This window comes from Argiope bruennichi, chromosome 3 (assembly GCF_947563725.1).
Source record: "Argiope bruennichi chromosome 3, qqArgBrue1.1, whole genome shotgun sequence".
Lineage (NCBI taxonomy): Eukaryota > Metazoa > Arthropoda > Arachnida > Araneae > Araneidae > Argiope > Argiope bruennichi.
Genome location: NC_079153.1, coordinates 52389439 through 52410892, shown reverse-complemented (window position 1 = coordinate 52410892; position 21454 = coordinate 52389439). Strand labels below are relative to the sequence as shown.

Here is a 21454-nt window from a genome sequence, read left to right as displayed (position 1 = left end):
ACTTAAGATCATGTATGTAAAATATCATGTTTGTCTTTTATTTTAAACCAACATTAATAAGTTTTTTCTTTAAAAAACGCTTTAAAACACAAAAATGTGATCAAATTCAATAAACGGTATTTGAAAAAAAGGGAATAGGAGTATGAATATAAGTATTGGTATCAGACGCATCTTTTAATAATTTTTTCGTGTAAAAAAATGATACGGAAAATGAACTTAATTTTCTTTATTCATTACAATAATTTATCTGTGAAATATCTTCAAAAGAAAGAATTAGAATAAAAGCAATTTTCTTATAGCTGTATTCTTTTATTTTTATTTTATTGCCATTAAGTTATTAAATTCGGAATAATTCAAATATATAAATATCTGCATTTAAACAAGATCTTCTCAGATTTATTCACTTAAATTCCATACCAATTATAAAAAAAGGGAAACTGGCAACATTATTTAAAATATGTATAGGAACAAGACTCTTTATAACTTCATTGTGTGGTAGATGAAAATAATAAACGAGTTTCAAGAACAGTTATTTAATTATTTTCTAAATTCCACATTTCACAAGACAAAACAAACACGAACACGAAAAACATACGACTCTCACTAAAATACAATCTAATAATGATCGCAAGAAGGATCACGGGAAATATACCTTGATGTTAATAAAGGGACGCCATCTGTTGCATCAAAAGGGAAGGTAGTAAATGTAACCGCTACAACTAATATTTTATCAATGCAAATTCTTTCTTTATTTTTTTTAAATCTAGCGGTTTCTCAAATGTTTCTTAAATTCTGTATCAAAATATATTCACAGAATTATATGTAGCAAATTTTCTATAAATTCTAATACAAAATTCAAATACAGGTTGAACACAAATACGTATATTAGTATAAAATAGTTCATGCAAATTCGAATTAACTCTTTAATATTCTCCAAGTCTGATTGCTATAAAATTACTCCATAAAAAGAATTACATTATAATTTCCCCAATAATTTAATTATTTTTATTGCCTTTCAGCTGATAAGGTATGCCGTGGGCCAAAGAATTATGGATATGCACCAGTAAATTTACCTCAAACATCACTCACGTATTACATTGACCTGAACTACTATCTGGATAAACAAATTCTGGTATGATTTTTATTGCCATTTTTTATTACTGTTGTGCATGACACTTGATCAATAATAAATTTTTTCAAAACAATTTAAAACAAAAACAAAATTAATTCAATTCAATTCAATTTCAAAACAATTTAAAACAAACAAATTTTCAAACAATTCTTGAAGAGTACCAGTTTAGCTGGACTTAAAGAATCGTTAAAGAACGATTCTTTTTTAACGTGACCCACAATTTTTGCAATGTATTTTTCGTGAAATGATAATAATACGATATATTTAAATAAGGAGTTTACATTTGATAGTTCTCTGAATTTTCTGAAGAGCATATTTTTCAAACAAATTAACAACTTTTGCCTCATCATTTAATATAAATTTACAAACCTTAATTTGGGGATAGTATTTTTGTTCAAAGGCAAAGAGATTTTAGGAATATTAGATTATAAATTGCTCAGAAATTAATTTAATTTTCTACTAACTCTTAGTTTCGTATTACATTTTTTTTTGAAAGTGTAAATTGTAAGATGCTGCAGTAAACATAATATGTATTGAAATTCATATTTAATACGGAGTATTCACATCCCACCCTTCCAACAGGTTAACACCCGCCAAGAATGCCTTCAACAGTGCTCCCTGGAGCGAGAATTCGTCTGCCGTTCAGTACTGTTTCGTGCGGAACCGAGAACGAAGAAAGCCATCTGCAAACTGTTCCATCTCGACCACATCATGTTTCCTGACGGTGCAGAAACTTTTGCAACGCCCAACCCGTTCCCTCTTTTAGACACTGGAGACAGCACAGGAGTGTATCTGGAAGCTATCTGCGCAAGTAAGATAAATTATTCAAGAGATACACTTTCCGATTTTATTAATCAGTCATTCAGTTTTAAAAACAGCCGCAGATAAGATGTTTTTTAAGGAAAATATAGAATGATTAAAATGTGGGGAAAGGCAACGACAGCATTAATATTAAAATATATTTATTATGATTACAGGGACAAAACATTACTGAACCAATATAAAAAGATAAATTGTGAGCGTCTCACAGTCGAACTCTCTTCTGCCAATTTAGGCACGAAATCATCATGTGATCAATGACGCAACATGATGCCATACAGAATATGAGAACTATTAGCAGCTCCCACATTAATTAAAATATTCCAGCTCAAAGCACTGTCAAGAAAAAAGAAGAAATTTTAAAGAAGTAGTCTTAAGATACATCGCATAAAAATGGCAATGGTTTTTGTGACATAACTTTTTAACTTGTTTGTTTTTCATGGAACTAATATACAAGTTGTTATACTAAATAAAAATGGAGGGAATTAATTTGTTTAAATGCAAACTTTTTTCAACTGGCAGCTGTAACAGTGAAGAAATGTTACAATTTGTGATAAAATTCGATTAGCATAACATTTTACCTAAATGCGATTTCTTTAAAGTTAAAAAAAGCAGAAACCTAAAAAAGTTAAAGAGACGAAATTGCATATGAAATCTCAGCTTCTTCAATCTAATAACAATCTATTTATAAAGAATTCAATTTATAATCATTCATATTTTTTGAGGTTTATATCTAATCAATTACGCAAAATAAATGAGTTTTTAAAGATAAACTTTGTATCCAACAAATAAATATTCAACGAAACAAAATAATAGCAGAGATTCATTTCTCAAATTTCAGAAGATGGAAATATGTTCAAAAAGAATAATAAAAATAAAATCAGAAAAATCATTATAAGAATTCTGGAGAGGGCGAAATTGAGAAAAATCATATTAATAGAAATGTGCTTTAAAAAACGAGGCAGCACATATTTATAAAAAAAAATTATCACAAATCAATTTATCAAATTTGTATCGATTTTATGAAAATAAAATTTAAGTTGCGCACTTTAATAAAATAATTAATTGTTAAAACTACGCATAAGAAGAACTGCAGTTGCCATATGAAAGTGTAGAAATATTCCTTAGAGAAATGGAGTGCATCTATGTCATTAAATAGTAGATATCGAAGTAAAAGTTTTTAAAAAACTAATTTAAGCAATGATTTTTTGTTAAATATTTATCCTGATATTTAAAGACTTTTATCAAATGTCATAAATTTCTATTTCAAACAAATTCTACTTCGGTTCTATAAATTTACTTTTAAAAAAAGGTAGATTTTAAAATTGAGTAAGATCTAATATTGCAGAAAAATGACAACAAAATAAGTTTTATAATTTAATTCTATAGAATTTAATTTAAATAGTTTTAATATTTTTAAATCACTTAAAGTATTTAGTATATAAGAATTAAAAGAACATTTACATTGTTTGATTCATGAGTTTTAAATATTGATTTATTATTTGAAGCCCTTAAAAAATAAATTACCATTGTATTGCAGATGACACTTCAAAGCGCAATAAGCCTTCTAAGGGTAACATCAATTTAAGCATGAACCAACAGCAACAACAGCAACAGCAGCAGCAACAACAACAACAACAGTCAGCTCAGTCTCAGTCTCAGTCTCCGACAACAGTACCTTTCTTCCCCAACACACAAGATCCTTCCTGCGATGTTTACGGAGTCTGCTATGATGGTAAGGCATACATATGTAAAATCTTTGAATGTACTAGCATATATGTCTAAGATTATATTTCAGAACCTAACCAAACTTTTAAAAAATGGAAAAGAATCGAGAAACTTCCAGAAATTTCATGATATTTTATTACCATAATTTAGAATTTTCGACTTTTTATTTGTAGAAACCTATATTTTTAAAATTTTAAAATATGTGGAAAATATTAATGTTTTATAATTTGTGTAAAAAGTAAATTTAATGTTCCGCTTTCACATTTCAAAAGAATTAAACTTTATTTTATACGTATTTTTACCTAGTATAACGATGTTTAAATGAAAATTCACACTGAAATTGTTACTGATAATAATCAACTAAATTTAATAAATGTCTTATAACAAAAATTATACTTTTAACATTTTAAATTTGGTTCTATTGAAAAAATAAATAATAATAGTGAAGAACTTAGCAGTCTTAAAAATAAACAGATTATGTTGGAATAGAACGAATCAAAACTTTAAAAAAATAATAATAATAATTGAAACCATTTTTTAATTATTGCTTATTAACTTCTGTTTTTCAATAAAATGGTTATCCATGTATTGTTATATGCCATGTACAGTTTAAAAAAGCCATGGTCAAAATGCTCTTTAAGCACATTACTTTTTAATACACTTGGGTGAATCTTTCTTGCAGTTTCCATCCAATGTACTGATTCCAAAATCATCGTTTACGTGAAGACCAATCGCCACTTCCATGGTCGTATCTACGCCTTGGGAAGAAGTGAAACTTGCCATGCCAACGTTCTCAATAGCAACCAGTTCAGACTGGATCTTTCATTGAGTGGCCAGGATTGCAACACACAGTCTATGGTTAGTTTTATTATTATTAACATAAGAAGCATAATATCGAAGTAAATCAAATTAATTATTGCATTATAGAAGATAATGCAATTTATTTCTACAGTATTTTTCGTGTTAATATCGTTTGCAGATTTTTTTTTTTTACAATAATGGTTTTTGAAAAATTATATAGCTTAATACTTTAGCAGTTTGTATACTAAGCACTTCTAAAATATTTTTATATTTATCTAAAAGTCTTTTAACAAATTTTAAAAATTTCACATTAGAATAAAACCGCATATTGAATTCTTATATAAGAATGATTTGTTTAAAACTTTTCAATGATTCTGATTTGTAGAAGCTACTATTTAATCAATTATAGCGATATTTGCTAGATATATATAGTTCAAATTTTATTCGAGTTAAATTGTAAAAAGAGTTTTAAAAATTATTCTACTCATAAACAGTGATAATAATTAAATCATTCAAGTCATTTAGAGTGCTAACAATTAAAAGAAATTACGAATTACATTATGACATCATATTATAATTAGTAATAAATATACGAATTTTTGTTATAAATGTATGCATAAATCAAGCAAAATTTTCGCTGATGAATGCTGTTGAAAAAATTATACTTACAATTAAGAAGGTTTTGAGTTTTAATAGGCACGTCATTTAGTGTTAAGACATTTACTAAAAATTAAAATATTTATGTAATATACTCGGATTTTTTTAGAAAACAAATAAAAACACTTTAAATTGATTCCTAATTTGTGTGTGTGCTTTTTAAATCCATCTTCATTAACTTAATAAAAATGAATATTTTTTTACAGGTATTGATATTACGATAATGATTTCTAATAAATTCTATAAGATTTTGTCATTCATAAAAAAAAATCGTTAATTCATGCAAGCTGAATCTCATGCTATTTTAAAGAAATGAAACTAAAATATAATTTAATGCATTATTTTTGCTATGAATATATTTAGGTCCATAGAAAAAATGTACAGTCATTATATTCTATATTTTCCTCTTCAGGGTGGAGTGTACACCAATACTGTAGTCCTTCAACACCATAATGTAGTGATGACTCGAACCGACAAAGTATACAATGTTCGATGTACTTACGAAGTAACTTCTAGAAATATCTCTTTTGGAATGATGCCTATTAGGTGAGAAGTAATGAAATGTTTATAAAATGTTCAGTTATAAAAGTTGCTAATATATTATCTTCTTGTATATAAAAATATTATTTATAACAAATTATCTTTTAAAATAATTTCTCAGTTGTTTTTTTTTAATCCGCACATAAAAATAAATGTAATTTATTTAAAAAATATAATTATAACAAGAGTTTACTTTTTTAATATTTTTGTTCAAATTATTTTACTAAAATATTAAATAACATTTAAAAAAATCGAGATTCAAATGCATTGATACGGAAAATAAATACCTAAATGATTTAATATATCAATAAAAAAATTGCTACAAAATAACACTAACAAAAAAAATCGTGCATCAAGTACTTGCTTACATGCAATACATAATAAAACTCAAGACAATGAAGGAATGCTTAACTCTTTTGATTTCATGAAACAAAAAATGGATTTCATTTTATTTTGTTTCTATGGAAACGAATTTAAATATGCTTAACGATAAAAATAGCGACACGGATGTCACCATTTTTAGAAGAAACGTATCGAAAACGCGTTACTCCTGAAAATGACATGTACATACTTGCAAATAGATTGATCAGAAAACACATAATTCATATACAATAGAGAAAAACAATATCTTTCTTTAAGGTGGCATGCTTTTCCCGGTATCCCTTACTTCTATTGCGCTCACGTGTTTTATTTTGTTTTATTTCATAATTTTTAGCAAGCATCTCCAAATGAAACCTCACTATTTGTATTATTATGATTACGTCTATATTTAAACTGGATTAATAATATTGTAGAAAACAAGGTAATTTTAATGAATCTGCTGTGAGACTACATGATTGTATCATCATTTCGAATGTATTTCATCTTTTAAGCAACTGCTCCAACATGATAAAATCTAAGACGGTGCGCTGTAGACCACAACAGTAATAAAAGCCATTCCTTCCAATATGCTGTAAATATTTATCATTGAATCAGATATTATGCTGTCCCACATTTTTTAAAAATATTTTTTTCTATACGAATCAATTCACATTCGACCAAAACAAATGCATGAATGCCTTAAAGTCCCTTCATGATTCTTGCCAGGGATCCGGATACCATGCAAGTCACCGCATCCCCCGAAGCACCCCTACCGAAGATCGTCATCCTCGGCATCGAAGGAAGAGAAGCCAACACCGTCAGGATTGGAGACAAACTCACCTTCAGAATAGAAATTCCAGAAGGAAGTAAGACGAAATTCTTATTCATTGCTTCTTGGGCACAAAAATCGTATAGGGAAGTGAGAAATTTTCATATGAAGTAGACATGTTTGATATTGGAATACTAGAACTTCATCGTTTTGTTGCACAACCAAAGTCACTGAAAAATAACTAAATTAAGATTAAAGTAAAGCTATTATCGTTCGTATTCGATGATTGATACATTTACAAAGAATTGCATTTAGAATTACTAATTATCTCTTATGGGAATGTTATGTCCTAGCGTTCAAATGAATGTTGAACAAAGTAGTCATACTAGGAGAATAACTTCTTTGTTCTTGATTGTATGTAACAAACTGAAGCCATCTAGCTAACAGAATTGCATAAAAGTTGCTGTATAAAGTTTAATTTTGCAGCACGCTGCTTTTTCAAAGGTTTTGTATTTTGACAAGTCATCAAAAAATGCAGTAAGAAAAAATTTGCAATTTAATAATTTTAAGGGAAATGCAAATTTTTTCTGCTTTTTAGATTTATTATTATACCTATAACATTCTGTGATTATTGTTTAATTTGAAAAAAAAAGTCGACATTGAAGTTTAAATGAATTTTGACTCTAATTATGAAATTTTCAAAATTGCTATATAATAAATATATTTGCTCCGAAATCTTTGGTAAACAAGATAAATTTTGAAACAGTTTGATTATCATGAGTCCTTGAATCTTGGACTTGGCTGGATATGCGACACCAAGTGGGATAAAATTACACATTGAGATAAAAATAATAAGCTAAGAATTAAAAGCAAAAGTTATTTATCAGTTTCAAAAAAAAAAAAGTCATCTGTTGACATCCACTTTAATGTGCTCCTTGAATGAGTCGACAATATGATAACCCAAACAAACAGCGAAACAGTTCTTCTATCAATCGTATTGTTGATTTCTTTACTAATTTTTTACCCTGTTAAGTTGCGACCCGTTATTTTGGCGAGTTGGCATTATTGGCATTCATGGCAATGTGAAGAAGCACATTAAAGTAGATTTCAGTCACATTACCTCCTTATTATTAATTATTGCTTGCATTTCTCATATAGCTTAAAGCTATAGCTCACACTATAATTCCTATGAAAAATTAAAGCGACATAAAAGAGTATCGATAATATTGTTGTTCGTTAGTAAATATAATAAATTAACAAAAGCATCTAAGGATAAAAAAGTTAATATACAATAAAAGAATTTATACAAATGTGATAATAAACATTAAATGTAATATTTCCAATAGTCTTTTAATATTATAGATGTCACATATGGTGGTTAATGTATTTCATTTTTTTCACAGCTCCTTACGGAATCTTCGCTCGAAGTTGCGTCGCCATGGCCAAAGATGCAAGAAGTGTTTTCGAGGTTATTGACGACAGAGGGTAACGACTCTTTGTTCAAAGATTATTAAGCACTCGTTCTTTAAAATACAAATTATTTTACAAATACAAGCTTGTAAATAACAACAAGTAATGATATTTTTTTCGACTGATGGTTTTCGGAAAAATTCATTAAATAAGAATTATGTCCTTTTAGATGCATAGTTTCCATTTACTAAAGCACACTTTTAGTGACCTGAATTTCTTTAGTTTAATTATAAAAAGAATTCTATTAAGCTGTCTGATACATGGATGGTATTGAAAAATTTAACTCATTTACTCGGAATAAAGGAATAATTCTACACAAATGCTATAAATTAATTAAAAATTAAATTTTTGAATTCAATTGAGAAAGGAACGTTAATCGGGAAAAAAGGACAGATAATAATTTTCCATGAGATTCAGAAAACATAGAGATAACTAATATTTAAATGATTAAATAAAAGCAGAAAATTTAAAATAATTGCTTAAATTGATATGTCTTGACATAAACATTTCAAAAACACAATGAAAAATGTTCAATGTAGCATTGAAATATTTTTCAAAAACGGAGGTATTAAAATAGAAAATACTACTAGTTAAAAGAAATATTGTTTTAATTTTTTCAAACATTTCATAATTTAAATAAATATTTAAAAAAAAATAATGAATAAATTATGTATTTCGGGAACAAATATTTTTAAAATAAATAATGAGATTTTTTATTAATTTGTATTCCGGCTTTATAGCAGGTTTATCTGCAATTACTTAAAGCGAGCGTAATATAGTTCTATAATTAATTGTATTCCTTTTATAAGCTGCATTCACACATTTCATTCCAGCTGTCCAGTCGATGCCAACATCTTCCCCCGTTTTCGTGAAATCGGTAGCTCTCTGGAAAGCAGCTACGAAGCTTTCCGTTTCACAGAATCCTACGGAGTGATATTTCAGTGCAACGTCAAGTACTGCATAGGAAAATGCGAACCTGTAAGTCACATAATGAAAAAAGTTATATTCCTCTTTAAAGAGGTTGGTCTGAAAAGTAACTGAAATCGATGTTATTATTTATTCAGGTGAACTGCGGTATCGGCATGGAGAAAACTAGCTCCTGGGGTCGTAAGAGGAGATCGCAACCCATCGAGAAAGAAGATAGCGAGATGACACTCAGTCACGAAATATTGGTACTTGACTTCGGCGACGAGTCTGTCAGTTCCATGAGAGACGTGAACTCTGTCAACGGTAATTGTTTGTTTTAATTAAATATCTTGTATGAATACCTCATTATCATTCATAAACAAATTATTCAGATGAAATCTCCTTCAGATGAACCTAATTATAATCACTATTTAGGAGTAATCACTATTTGAGAATAGCTCCTGATATTTTTGGAATAAAAAGAGCTGCGTCATGATAATGTAATATAATTGAATACAAAGTACCGTTATGTACTTAATTCAAATTCGCATATAATAATGAAGCTTGGGAAATTATATTTCTAGTTATTCGAAGCAAGATGATTGAAATTATTACTCTAAGCAAGAAACCACTGGTGATTTTTGCTTTTCACAGAAATTTCATACTTGTGAATTAACAGCAGGCCAATGATCAATCACCATAAAAAAAATTACCGGCGATTTCGGGATGAATGTTCACCAACAGCTTGCAATAAATCCTAACGTTCGCCGGTACATGTAAGAACGAAAATGTCCACAATGCCAGGAGAAACTTAGGTCGATACCAATTTCATCTTGACTTTAAAAAAATGAAAATAAAAGCAAAAAAAATTATTTGGATATATTTATATTAATATAAACTAAATCATTTTTAAAAATTCTGGATAATTCTTAAATAGTTTTAAGTTTTAGAACGAATTAGTATTCAATAAAATCAATTCGAAATATTTTTTAATTAAAATCAAATTCATTAAAATTTTATTCAAAATATTTAATTAATTTATGAAGGAATTTATAAGAATGTTCCAAGTAAATGTCATAAAAAAGGGCTCAAGAGCTTGAACATGATCTTTCCAATACCTTTCTACAAAATTTTTAAAATTTCCAAATGGATTACTCAGAAAATTATTCTTTAGATGCAGAAACCCTTACTTATATTTTGTACTTCATCTAGAACTTTTTCCTTTAATGAAAAGCAAATTGACATATAATAAATGTTTTTTTTTTTTTTTTGTTTTTTTTTTTTTTGTAAAGGTATAAACATAAAATCAAATGATTAAAATATCCAATATAGCCAAATTGAACCTTATTACACAAAAACTGAAATATTGTGTTTCTCCTTAGATTAAGAATTTGTGTAGCAGTTATTTTATTCGGAATTAAATAAAAGTTTCATGATGATGTCGTGTCCGCGTTACCACGGAAAGGGGGTGCAATAGCTTCTGAGGATAAAGACCACCCGAGGGCAGAAGTCTGAATTCTAGCTCATATGAAGATGAAACTCGCACATTCGCTTGCACAACCCCTTTTTACAGGGGGGGGGGCACATTCACACACCTCACAAATAGAACACAGATGAAGAACAACCATGCCCGAACAGGGATTCGAACCCGGGACGTCCAGATCACGGGGAAGTTTCATCTAAACTAAATTATATGGAAGCGATCTCGAAGCAAAATTTTGTGATGTATTTCTTTTCTCAAAACATTACAGAAGAAATTTAGTGCTCAAATACTAATGTTTTTAAAATTAATTATTGCATTACAAGTAGCCCATCCTGCAACAGATTCGTAGCTTCATGTTAACATGGCAAGTTGCATTCATTAAAATGATGTCAATTTCCCAAGTACATACAGCTTCAAGAGAATATTTTGCAATAATTAAAAAGTGGGGAGGGGTAATTTTTGATCTTTAGTAATTTTTTTTTCTTTTTTTCATTTCTTTCAGAATATTATCCAGAATAGCATTAAAATAAATACAATACAATGAATTTCCCTTCCTTTTATTTTTTCAGAAAGTACACACTACAAAGAATCCGTTCTGATGATGGATACCTGCGCTTCCAAGACATCACTAATGGCTCTTAGTGTGACAAGTGCACTGCTCCTAGTTTTCTACATTTGCACAGTGGCCTACTTCGTGGCGCAGAGGAGGGTCACTAAAGAATTCCGATAAACTACAGAGTCTTTCAATTTAGTATTAATTAGAACCTAGGCAAAGACACAAAAAAACTGGCTCCTTTTTTTTCTATCCTGTACAACATTCATGGCCAATCCTTTGATGCTGATACGTGCAACAGCAGGTCATACACATAAAATTGTTTTTAAATTATTTTATACGAAACCAAAGCATATTTCTTGTGATATATAATACGTTAATTTTTTATTTTTTCTATCCATGGATTACTTTTATAATTCGAAAAATTTAAGGTAACTAATGAATATGAAAAAAAAATATCTATTTCATATATTTATACATTATTTTCAACTTTTAGGCCGTTATTCACATTCAGCATATTCAAAGGCATTTGTCATTATATTTATTACATCATCAGCTTTCATATTTCATATTTATTTATTTATTCTTGTGAATGTTTTGTGTTTCTGTGTAATTTGTATTTGATGTGCAATTTTTTCTGACTGAGGGTATGGAGTGGAGGTTCAATGGTTCCTCAATGCATATATCTGTACATATTGTACCAGATACTTTTTTATATCACAAAACTTGGTATTTTTTCATAAATTATTTATATTTTTTGTAAATAAATGAAAAATAAAAATGGCAATTTGTACCCAAGTTTTTTTTTAAATTATTTTTTATTTTATCAACAAAAATTTTCTAAATTGCAAGATCCATGCCACATACATAATTTATTTCTTCAGTACAATAACAAATTTATCGCAAGTTAAAGAATTTTTGATGCTGATATAATAATTAAAATCTTAGTAATAATCAATATAAAAGATTTATGAAAACATTTTTTTTTTCTTATGCAATAGCTAATGCGTTAAACATTTTTTAGTGAAGTCAAGGAGTTTAATCTTGAAAAAAGAGTTTAAGTTCGTGTACAACATGAAGGCTTGTAATAATGAATAGTACTGATTAACTACATTTAATATAGTAGTTAATTCGTTAAACATTTCAATTTCTTTCAATTATTTCTTATAAGGATAGGAATAAAAATGTTCCAAAGCAATATATTTTATCAAATGTAGATAAAAAAATTAGCATCCTGCTTTTACAGTGCACATGCATTTTTTTTACCATGCAAAAAGAAAAGATAAATGAAGCTGTATATGATAGATTGTAATTAAAATAATTAATTGAAATATATCATTACTAATAATTGTGAACTAATAACTGTGTAAATCCAAACAATTTTAAAAAGCATTTCATATTTTAGATTTCAAAAATAATAATGATTAAAAATTGAAAGAGTGACAAAAGAGTGCTAATTCAGTTGGATAGTTACTTCTCATTTTAGAGCAATGAATTGAGCATGATTTAAATCCGATCTGCTACAAATTTATTAAATTAACATCTTTTATATTAACCAATTAACTGCTTTTAATGAGTATACTTGTCATGGAAAAATACAACATTTTGCATTGATGAGTTTATTTGTTAAGAGTAATAAACAGGGACAATTTGCAGTTTGAATTACGATTTTAGTAAAACCTCAAACATATTCGTAAATTGAAAGATGTTTAAAATATTCTGAGGCCAAGTCGAAATCAAAGGAACAAATGAAAGATTATTAATAATTATCATAAAAAAAACCTGCATATAATATGAATTGTTTTCTTAAATATTCTGCTGTATTGTGTTAGTCACCCCAGAAGCAATTAAGCAACCATAAATTGTTTGAGACTATTCAATAAATGGCAGCCTGGTGATAAAATCCGGGATGAGGATTCTTTTAAACATGTTTTCAAGAGGTGGCATTTTTTATGGTTCATATGCAAAAAATGTATGTTTAAGTAAATAAATAAATGTTATTATTAAAATAAAAAAATAAAAGTCATTTCATTACAACATAATTTCATACTACGAAAACTCTGTATTTGACAAATATATTCATCATCGCTTAATTTTTGCGACATAATTTAGATATGCATTTTCCGAAGAAATTGATACAGTTAACTGATTAATAAATTTATTCTTTTAAAAATACAAAACTATATGTTTTAACTATTTTCCTTCCATGAAAAAATTTTTCTTCCATCAAAAATTAGCCACTCTAGTGTAAAATATAAAAGTAATAGAATTTACATTGTACATATATTAATTTTATTACTAGATAATTTTATGAAATCCTATCCATTGCACCTTATGAAAAATAAATATTATTTGAATTAGTTGAAAAACCTGAACTCTTTATTTTTCTAATAGGTCTTACTTATAAGACAAAAAAATCTATTTGTAATTTAAAAAAATTTTTTTTAATTCTAATACCTAGTGATAGCAAAAGTTTTTAGATAAAGTTTATAAAATTCTAATAAATCCACAATTTTTGAATCTTAAATCTAATAATCATATATATATATACATTGATAAAAATTTCAGGAAAGATTTATTATTTGTTTATTGCAATGTTATGTTTGTTCATTACATATTTAATCTGTCACAAAATTTAAAAATTTATCTCAAAAAATTAATAACATGACTTATTTCACATTTCCCAAAATATACGAAATAGCATAAAAAAATCCTGTAGTTTTGAACTATGATCAAATTGCAGAAAAATGGGTTGCTAGTGAAAAGATAAACAAATACTGGCATCCATTTTGCTTTATTTAAGACAGCAATCTTGAAATAGTATTTGAGCCTTGATAGCTTTCGTGGTTAAAAGTTTAAAAGTGTATAATTAAAAACTCGTTGTTACTTTTACTTTTCTCCTTCGTTTCCTCTTCTCGTTGTTACGTTTCTCCTTCACAATTTTATAAAAATATATTTAAACAAAGAGCTCTTCAAATAAAAGCGGTTTGTTTTATTTTCAATCAATATATCATATTATATATCATTTTTAAGAAATAAAAATAGTTTAAAAAGATATTTAAAACTTAGCAGCATCAAACAGATGTTATACTGATTTTTCAAAAATGCTCAAGCTTTCATCACAATTGTATGTTTCATTCATTTTATTATCTTTATTTCTATATGGCTTTCAAGCTACAGTCATAAAGTCATAAGAAATGCAAAATCATTTTAATTTGTTAAATTCTATTTTTCAAAATAGTTTAATTTTCCTGTAGTTATCAGTCAAAACATTTTTCTTCTGGATTTGATTTATAATTATTTCTTAATTATTAGTTAGATAAATCTAGAAGTCACACAGGTGCTGTTTTAGATATGTCTAGTAAATTTATAATGTGATCAAATAAAACGTGAACTTCAAACCTAAATTTCCCAAACCATGAAAAACAGATGCCCTTCTAGTCCTTATATTAGGCTCATGTTTAAAGCAGATTACTGATGGAATTCAGTCACAAAACCACAATCCTTTGGTTGTGAATTCATTGTAATCAGAGTGAAGATATATTTCATCATTTGGTAAGTTACATAAATAAGAAACTATATGAAGTTTTTATTCTAATTGCCTAAATGTTCAAATCATATCAATATTCAAGCATTTCAGCAGCTTTTATTACGTTTTATGTTTTTCTCTCTGAATGCGAGGATCATTAGTTAAACTTTCATTAGTTATTCATTAGTTAAACTTCTTTATTTTGAAATAAAATAACTATTAAATAGATTCTTTAAATAATTCTCATGAAACCATTCCTTTTAAGAACAATTTTAATGGATTTCATACAAAATAAAAGACAAATGTCATTTGCTTACCTATTTTTCTCAGAAAATTCATCATTATGGAGGTGAAAAGAATTACATATTGCCACTTTCTCAAATAAATACTAAGCAAATATTCATTTTTTGAAAATATTTAACAAATATTTTCTTTTTTAAGTAGGGCTAGTAAAACTTTAAAAATAGAATAAGTTACGTTTTTCTTCCTTTCATGATTTCAAGTGGATATTCGAAACAGCAAGAAAGAAGTTTTCTTTTTATTTCAAATATTCATATTCCTCATCTTTTAGACAATGACTTAAAACTTAATTTTGTGTTTAAAATAAGCCAGTTTTGGATGAATTTATGTTAATGGGAGTCAACTACTAACTAAAAATTTTTTTCAAATATATAATTTTCATGAAAAATAGCAGAAAAATACTAATGCTTAGTTTTAAAAACAACTCTTTATAACATTGTAAGTAATCTATTGAACAATAAAGTAAGGTTACTTCCATTGCACAAAGTTAATTTTTAACACTTGGGTACATCTTACAAAGGTAAAGTCCACATTGAATAGTAATTGATTCTGAAATACATGACTATGTCTATTTATTCTGCCTTTTGAATAAAATTAAATTTATTTTTAAGGTGTATGAATCTTTAAGGATGCATGCTTTGAAACAAATTTCATTCATTTAAAATTTCAGTATCAGACATGAAATAAGCTAAGAACAAAAAAGTTAAACTTCATAAAATAATGAATAGTGCCAAACATAAAAACCAACAAGGAAAATAAGTATGACTAACTTACCAACAAGGTAATAAGTATAAATATAAATAAGAATGTATACAAAAAGTACTTGTAATATTTAAAATATTGTAAAAATATTACATAAAAATGAATTAAAAAAATTAAAAGAATAATAAAATTCGATTTAAAAAATGATGAAATTCCTGTTTCTGCAGAAATAAATGTGCCATATCTACACTATTTATTCTTCAAGAATCAGCCTCTATGCAATTATTTTATGATAATCAATTCTTAAATTAATGAGTCAATATTCAGAGCCACTTAATATGTTTATCAGAATAATGAGCATAATAAAAGATTAAATTATTAATAATTTAAATCAATTGTTATGTTCTCACAACAGAATTATTGGATACAAAATATATATGTCCTATGACTAAGAATCAATTCTATTGTAAGACAACTGAAATTTTTTAAATGAAAGGTCAAGAATACATTTTTGTAAATAAAACAAACAAATAAATATGTCAATGGATTTTCATTTATTTGCTTTCGAGTGAGTACAAAAGCTATGGTTATGGAAATTTACAAACCTCATTGTAGTTATAATTGATTAAAATGTGTTTACACGATATACACAATATACTTACATAAATAATGAACAAATATGTATATTTATATATATATCCATAAAACTGTACAAAGTTTTTTTACATAGATGTAGAAGAAACTTAGTGCTGGAATTTAACTTTTTTCTGACTACAAAAGCAATAAAAAAAGTAAATATCAGTGGTCCCTAAAGTGAAACTACACTATTTATAGGGAAAGGAACCTTCAGTTACTTCTATAACCTTGAACACTTCAACTGGAATCCTTCGAGCCAGGATTATCTTTCTTGGTAGCATCGCGAATAGAGGAGAATGTTTTCTGGAACCATGTGTTTTTAGACATCTGTAATTCATTCACAGCTGCATTCAGTTGATGGGTAAGATCCTAGAAGACAAATAATTGTGGATAAAAAAAATTAAGTATTTGTCAGTAGACACAATTAACAGCATGCGATTCGCACATGATTTGATATATATATATATATATATATATATATATGCACTTGAAATATTTTTATAATTTGTTGATTTTTTGGGGGGCACTTTTAATTCGCAATTAAAATTGACAACTACCAAAAATTTTATGTTTTGGATGCGTTCGTGGATTGAATGAATATTAGCAAAGACTGCACAAACAAAAATTTATTTATTGTAGTTATTTGTAAAAAACTTATATAGTTAATAGAGCAAAAATAATTCAGTCTACAACAGACTACAACAATTCAAATTAGTTCATCTTTAGAGCAGAGAAAAAACTCAAGCTATTATGCGACAATTCACCTGAGATTCTCAGTGAAATGCAGCAGCTTCATAGCAATCAAAACACTGATTATAGCATGCCATATTTATTCCGTGAAACCACAACAGCAACTATACTATCAGCGACTGTAAACTTTTGTATACTCTCGGACAATTCAAGAATTTTGAGAAAAGAGAAAAAATTTCGTTACACCGAGTCACTTAAAATATTGTCAGGTTGTATCGCAAAATCACCAAAAATGTGACCAAATTTGGCTCCAAAATTTCAATTAAAAAAATTCGTAACATTATACATCATAATAACAATTTGCAATTGAAAACAAATAACAGATTAAAAGAAATCGGCAAAAAAAAAAAACATTCATGCACAAATTAAACCAGATATTTAGAAATTCAATAAAAATATTAACAGGGGTATTATAAGGATATGTATAACTTACTTGATTTTTACATTCAGATTCAACAAGAGCCAACTTTGTTCGGGCGAGCTCCAATTCTAGTTCTCTAGCTTGGGATTCTGCCGCATTGGCATCAGTGTTTGTATTTGAGAGAGATTCCAAATGAGATTTACTGTTTGCAAGATTAGGAATAATAGTGTCCATATACTTGGAGCAGTAGTCACATGCTGAAGTTCTAGTCTGAAATTATGAAGATAAAAAAATTTTTAACAAATGTTAAAGCTATTTAAAAAAATTTCTAAAACAAGTAATATGACTAGAAAAAATAATTAAAAAAATTATTAAAGATTAACATATGCACTATACCATGTCCAAAAATATTTCATTCATAGTAAGACTACGAAAATAAAAAAAGTGAATAAAAATTTCAACTGAAAAATATCAGAAAATATTTTATGAATCTTCCATATCTATTCTTTTGCAATATGAATCCCTTAGCATATGTAACAAATTCATATAGTAAAAGAGGCAAGATTCAAATAGTACTTTGATTATTTTAATATGCTTTTACAAGAAAGAAAAGATATTGAAAAAAAAAAAACAGTTCTTCCTTAATACTTATCCTATTTCTATACCTAATCTAATATTTGTTTTTCACTCAATGTCATCACTTGTAGTAAGAAAGGCAATGAATACACTTTCATAGACTTTTTACTAATAAGCCTTAACTGAAAAAAAAAAGAAAAGAATTTTACATCATATTTTCACACTAACGATAATCACAGTGGTTTGGCATATGATCTCTCTTGTCACTATGTCATGATGTCATGACTAGAAAAATTGAATTTTTTAGAAAATTAGTAGCTTTAAGTTAATATATGTGCTTTATCTCATCCAAATTTAATAAGTTCATAGTTTGATGTGAATAAAGAGTATCTTCTAATTTGCTGAGCAATGTCACACAACTTTAGATGACTACTAATACTTAATTCCCCATATTCATTTCAAATTAAATTATTAAAATTGATTGCATCATAGCATGTAATCACTCTGATGAAAATGCTTTTTATCATTTTTGTAAAGAAATGCAAAATTTAATTAACTACATTTCCATAGTAAAATAGGCAAATATAAAAAAAAAGCTTTTTTAAAAAAAATGAAAAAAATATATATTACAATTACAGTAATAAAATAATTACATCGCAAACTTCGGTAAGAATGAAAGCAAATATTCAAAAATTCAATAAATAATTGAATTCAAAATAACGAATTTTTTCAAATATAAAACAAAATACCTTTATTAGCTCTAGAACTTGTTTGGAAGCTAACTGCTCTTTCTCTAATCTGCAATTCAGTTGCTTGCAAATCTATAGAATTGAAAACAAGAACAAAAAAAGTTTATCCTTTGCAAGAAAAAGAAGTAAAAAAAAATTTTTAACAATTATATAAACTTTTTTTGAGTGTGTGTGTGTGAGAGAGAGAGAGAGAAAGAGGGAAGGGCTTCGTATTACAAATAATCTGAATACAAAACATGAATAAAGTAACAAATTGTCTTTTTTTAAATTAGAAATTTTTATTTACTGTAAACACAATGCATAAATGTTGTAGCATTTCAACCTTCTAAATTTAGAGAATAACCTTTTAAAAGAATTGTAAAAACTTTAAAATGAACTCTTAATATGCCGCCAATGGTTATTTAATGACATGCAACTGTGAAAATCTTCACAATTACGTTTGCTTATTTTTGTAAATTATTGATAATCATGGTGATTTATAAAGTAGTAAAACTATATATGCTAAAATGGCATAAAACTTAAGATATAAAGAAATCATGCACATAATACCTGTTTATACTGAGAAATGATGGTTTCATTTTTAAGATTTTCAGCTTCTGACCTCTGTAATTCTCTTCTGCACATTTCTTTTAACTTTAGAAAAGAAAAATAAATAAATGAACAGTAATAGGATATAAAATCAATTAAGCATGAATAGTATTTCATAAACAAATAATAAAATAAATACTAAAAAAATTTCAAATTTTTACATCCTCTAAATATAGATAAACAACTGAATATCCGACATTCAACTTGCTTATTAATATTTCTTCATTATTTTTAATTCAGTAAGAGCAAGTTAATTTGACATGCATTCTTTTTAGTTTCTTATTCTTCATATCAATCATTTTTTTATCTTATTTTATCTCATTCTATTTTTATGCTTTCAAATCTGCTTTTCAGCTAAAGATTCTGCTGATATGTTGCTAGTGTTTATCTTCTTATTCAAATTTAAAAACAAAACAGGAGGTCATTTCGAAAATTTAAATACACAGAGCTGCATTCTGATCTTCAATTATTTTTAGAGCATTTATTATACGAGTTACATTATAATCTTTCACACAATAAATTTTTCGATTAAATTCATTATTCATGCAATATATAAATTTATTATTCATTTATGATAAAGTCAATGAACGAACTAAAGTAACCAAAATTTATCAGATTCAATTTATTGCAAGAAAGAATATCTAAGTGATTAATAACAAGATTTGCTTCACAATTTAATAACAAAATAACAAGAATAAATCAATCCTTAGGATTCTCATTTGGAGATCAATAGCCATAAATATATTGAGAAAAATACATAAATTTTAAAAACAAAAACTAATGAAAACTGCTGAAGTTAAACTGTATATTAGATTACATCATAGTCCTAAAACAAGTAAAAATATATTTAGCCAAATGTTTTGAAAAATTCTTCAGACCTACAACAGTACTTTCAATACATTTTTTATACTTGTCCCAGTAGTTCCTAGCTCTATGAAAAGCCTTCATGACATCTTAGATCATATCTTTCCATAAGTTAACACATATCAACTCATAACTTTCATTACAAATCTAAGATAAATTCTAACAACTAATCCAGAGGTTAATTTTAAAAAGAGGTAAATTCTGAACGTTCCACTGACCCTCACTGAAGTTAGAAATGTCACTGATAAGCATTTTCCCATTTTAAAGAATTTGAAACTGTTTCTCACAACAGTAAACTTTTATTTAAATCACATACATTTCAAATTTTTTTTAAATATAAATTCAATTAAATAAGGAAGTGCAAAATTCCATGAATCAATCAAATGAGAAAAATTAATATGCATGAAGTTTCTAAAATTAAAGTACAAATTTTAAGAAAAGGGCCGACATATAGAGTGTCATTTTGACAACAGAGCATGGGATTGCAAACACAGAGCATCACTGCTATCAGAAATTCTTTATCAAATAATTGCAGGACAATAATATAAAATATTTTGTCTATATACAAATCTCTAATAATCATACTATCCAAGAAAACAAATTTACTTTCAAGAATAATGAGAACTGAAGTTGCAATTATAGCAACAAATTTTTAAAACATTTTATCTTTTTTTTTTATTGAAATGCAATTTTCACTTTTAATATATATAACATTACAGTGTCACTTGAAGCATGAAAAGGCCAGTGCTAGGCAGAAATTAAGAAAAAAGTGAAAACAACTAGTAAGTAGTACATACTTACAGAAAAATAAGTTATTTATTACATTTCATCAATCTCCCTCCCATATTTAAAATATCCTCAGTTAAAAAAGTGGGTATCATATATCAATAAAACTTTTTTTAACAATCACAGACAAGGGGCATTCATGTAGCAGCCTACATTTTCAATTGCAACCTTATGCTCTATTATAAATATGACATGATTCGGTATGCTTGTTCCTTATTCCTATGATTTTAGGAACAATTTTCATACATCTGCTAACTCAAAGCAAAGTTATAAAAAATAAAGATACAATTTGTTTGTAATGGCGATAAAAAAAAGCCAAGAAAATTGTTTGCCAAAATTTAAAAATATAATAAAGTATCAAGTTATATAATCACATGCTATATAGATTGACAACT

General features: G+C 27.0%; 2 protein-coding genes across 5 annotated transcripts in view; one reads left to right on the top strand and one right to left on the bottom strand.

Annotated features, from left to right (window-relative positions):
- Positions 1–12003, top strand: part of LOC129963470 (uncharacterized) — a 36879-nt gene extending 24876 nt beyond the window's left edge. The window contains exons 5-14 of one of the 2 annotated variants that reach the window (XM_056077869.1): positions 1020–1132; positions 1715–1943; positions 3492–3686; positions 4362–4537; positions 5550–5683; positions 6764–6903; positions 8210–8291; positions 9110–9254; positions 9341–9506; positions 11235–12003. In XM_056077869.1, coding sequence (XP_055933844.1) covers positions 1020–1132; positions 1715–1943; positions 3492–3686; positions 4362–4537; positions 5550–5683; positions 6764–6903; positions 8210–8291; positions 9110–9254; positions 9341–9506; positions 11235–11395 — 1541 coding nt within the window. In that variant the 3' untranslated portion in view covers positions 11396–12003. Of the gene's footprint in view, positions 1–1019; positions 1133–1714; positions 1944–3491; positions 3687–4361; positions 4538–5549; positions 5684–6742; positions 6904–8209; positions 8292–9109; positions 9255–9340; positions 9507–11234 lie in introns of both variants that reach the window. The other variant, XM_056077868.1, reaches the window with a different exon arrangement.
- Positions 12004–16284: 4281 nt separating this feature from the next.
- The window catches only part of LOC129963184 (rab GTPase-activating protein 1-like), a 48115-nt gene continuing 42945 nt past the window's right edge, over positions 16285–21454 (bottom strand). For all 3 annotated transcript variants that reach the window (XM_056077345.1, XM_056077346.1, XM_056077347.1), the window contains 4 exons: positions 19371–19454; positions 18822–18893; positions 17569–17766; positions 16285–16754 (listed from right to left, as the gene is read on the bottom strand). In XM_056077345.1, the coding sequence (XP_055933320.1) occupies positions 16623–16754; positions 17569–17766; positions 18822–18893; positions 19371–19454 (486 nt within the window). In that variant the 3' untranslated portion in view covers positions 16285–16622. The remainder of the gene's footprint in view (positions 16755–17568; positions 17767–18821; positions 18894–19370; positions 19455–21454) is intronic.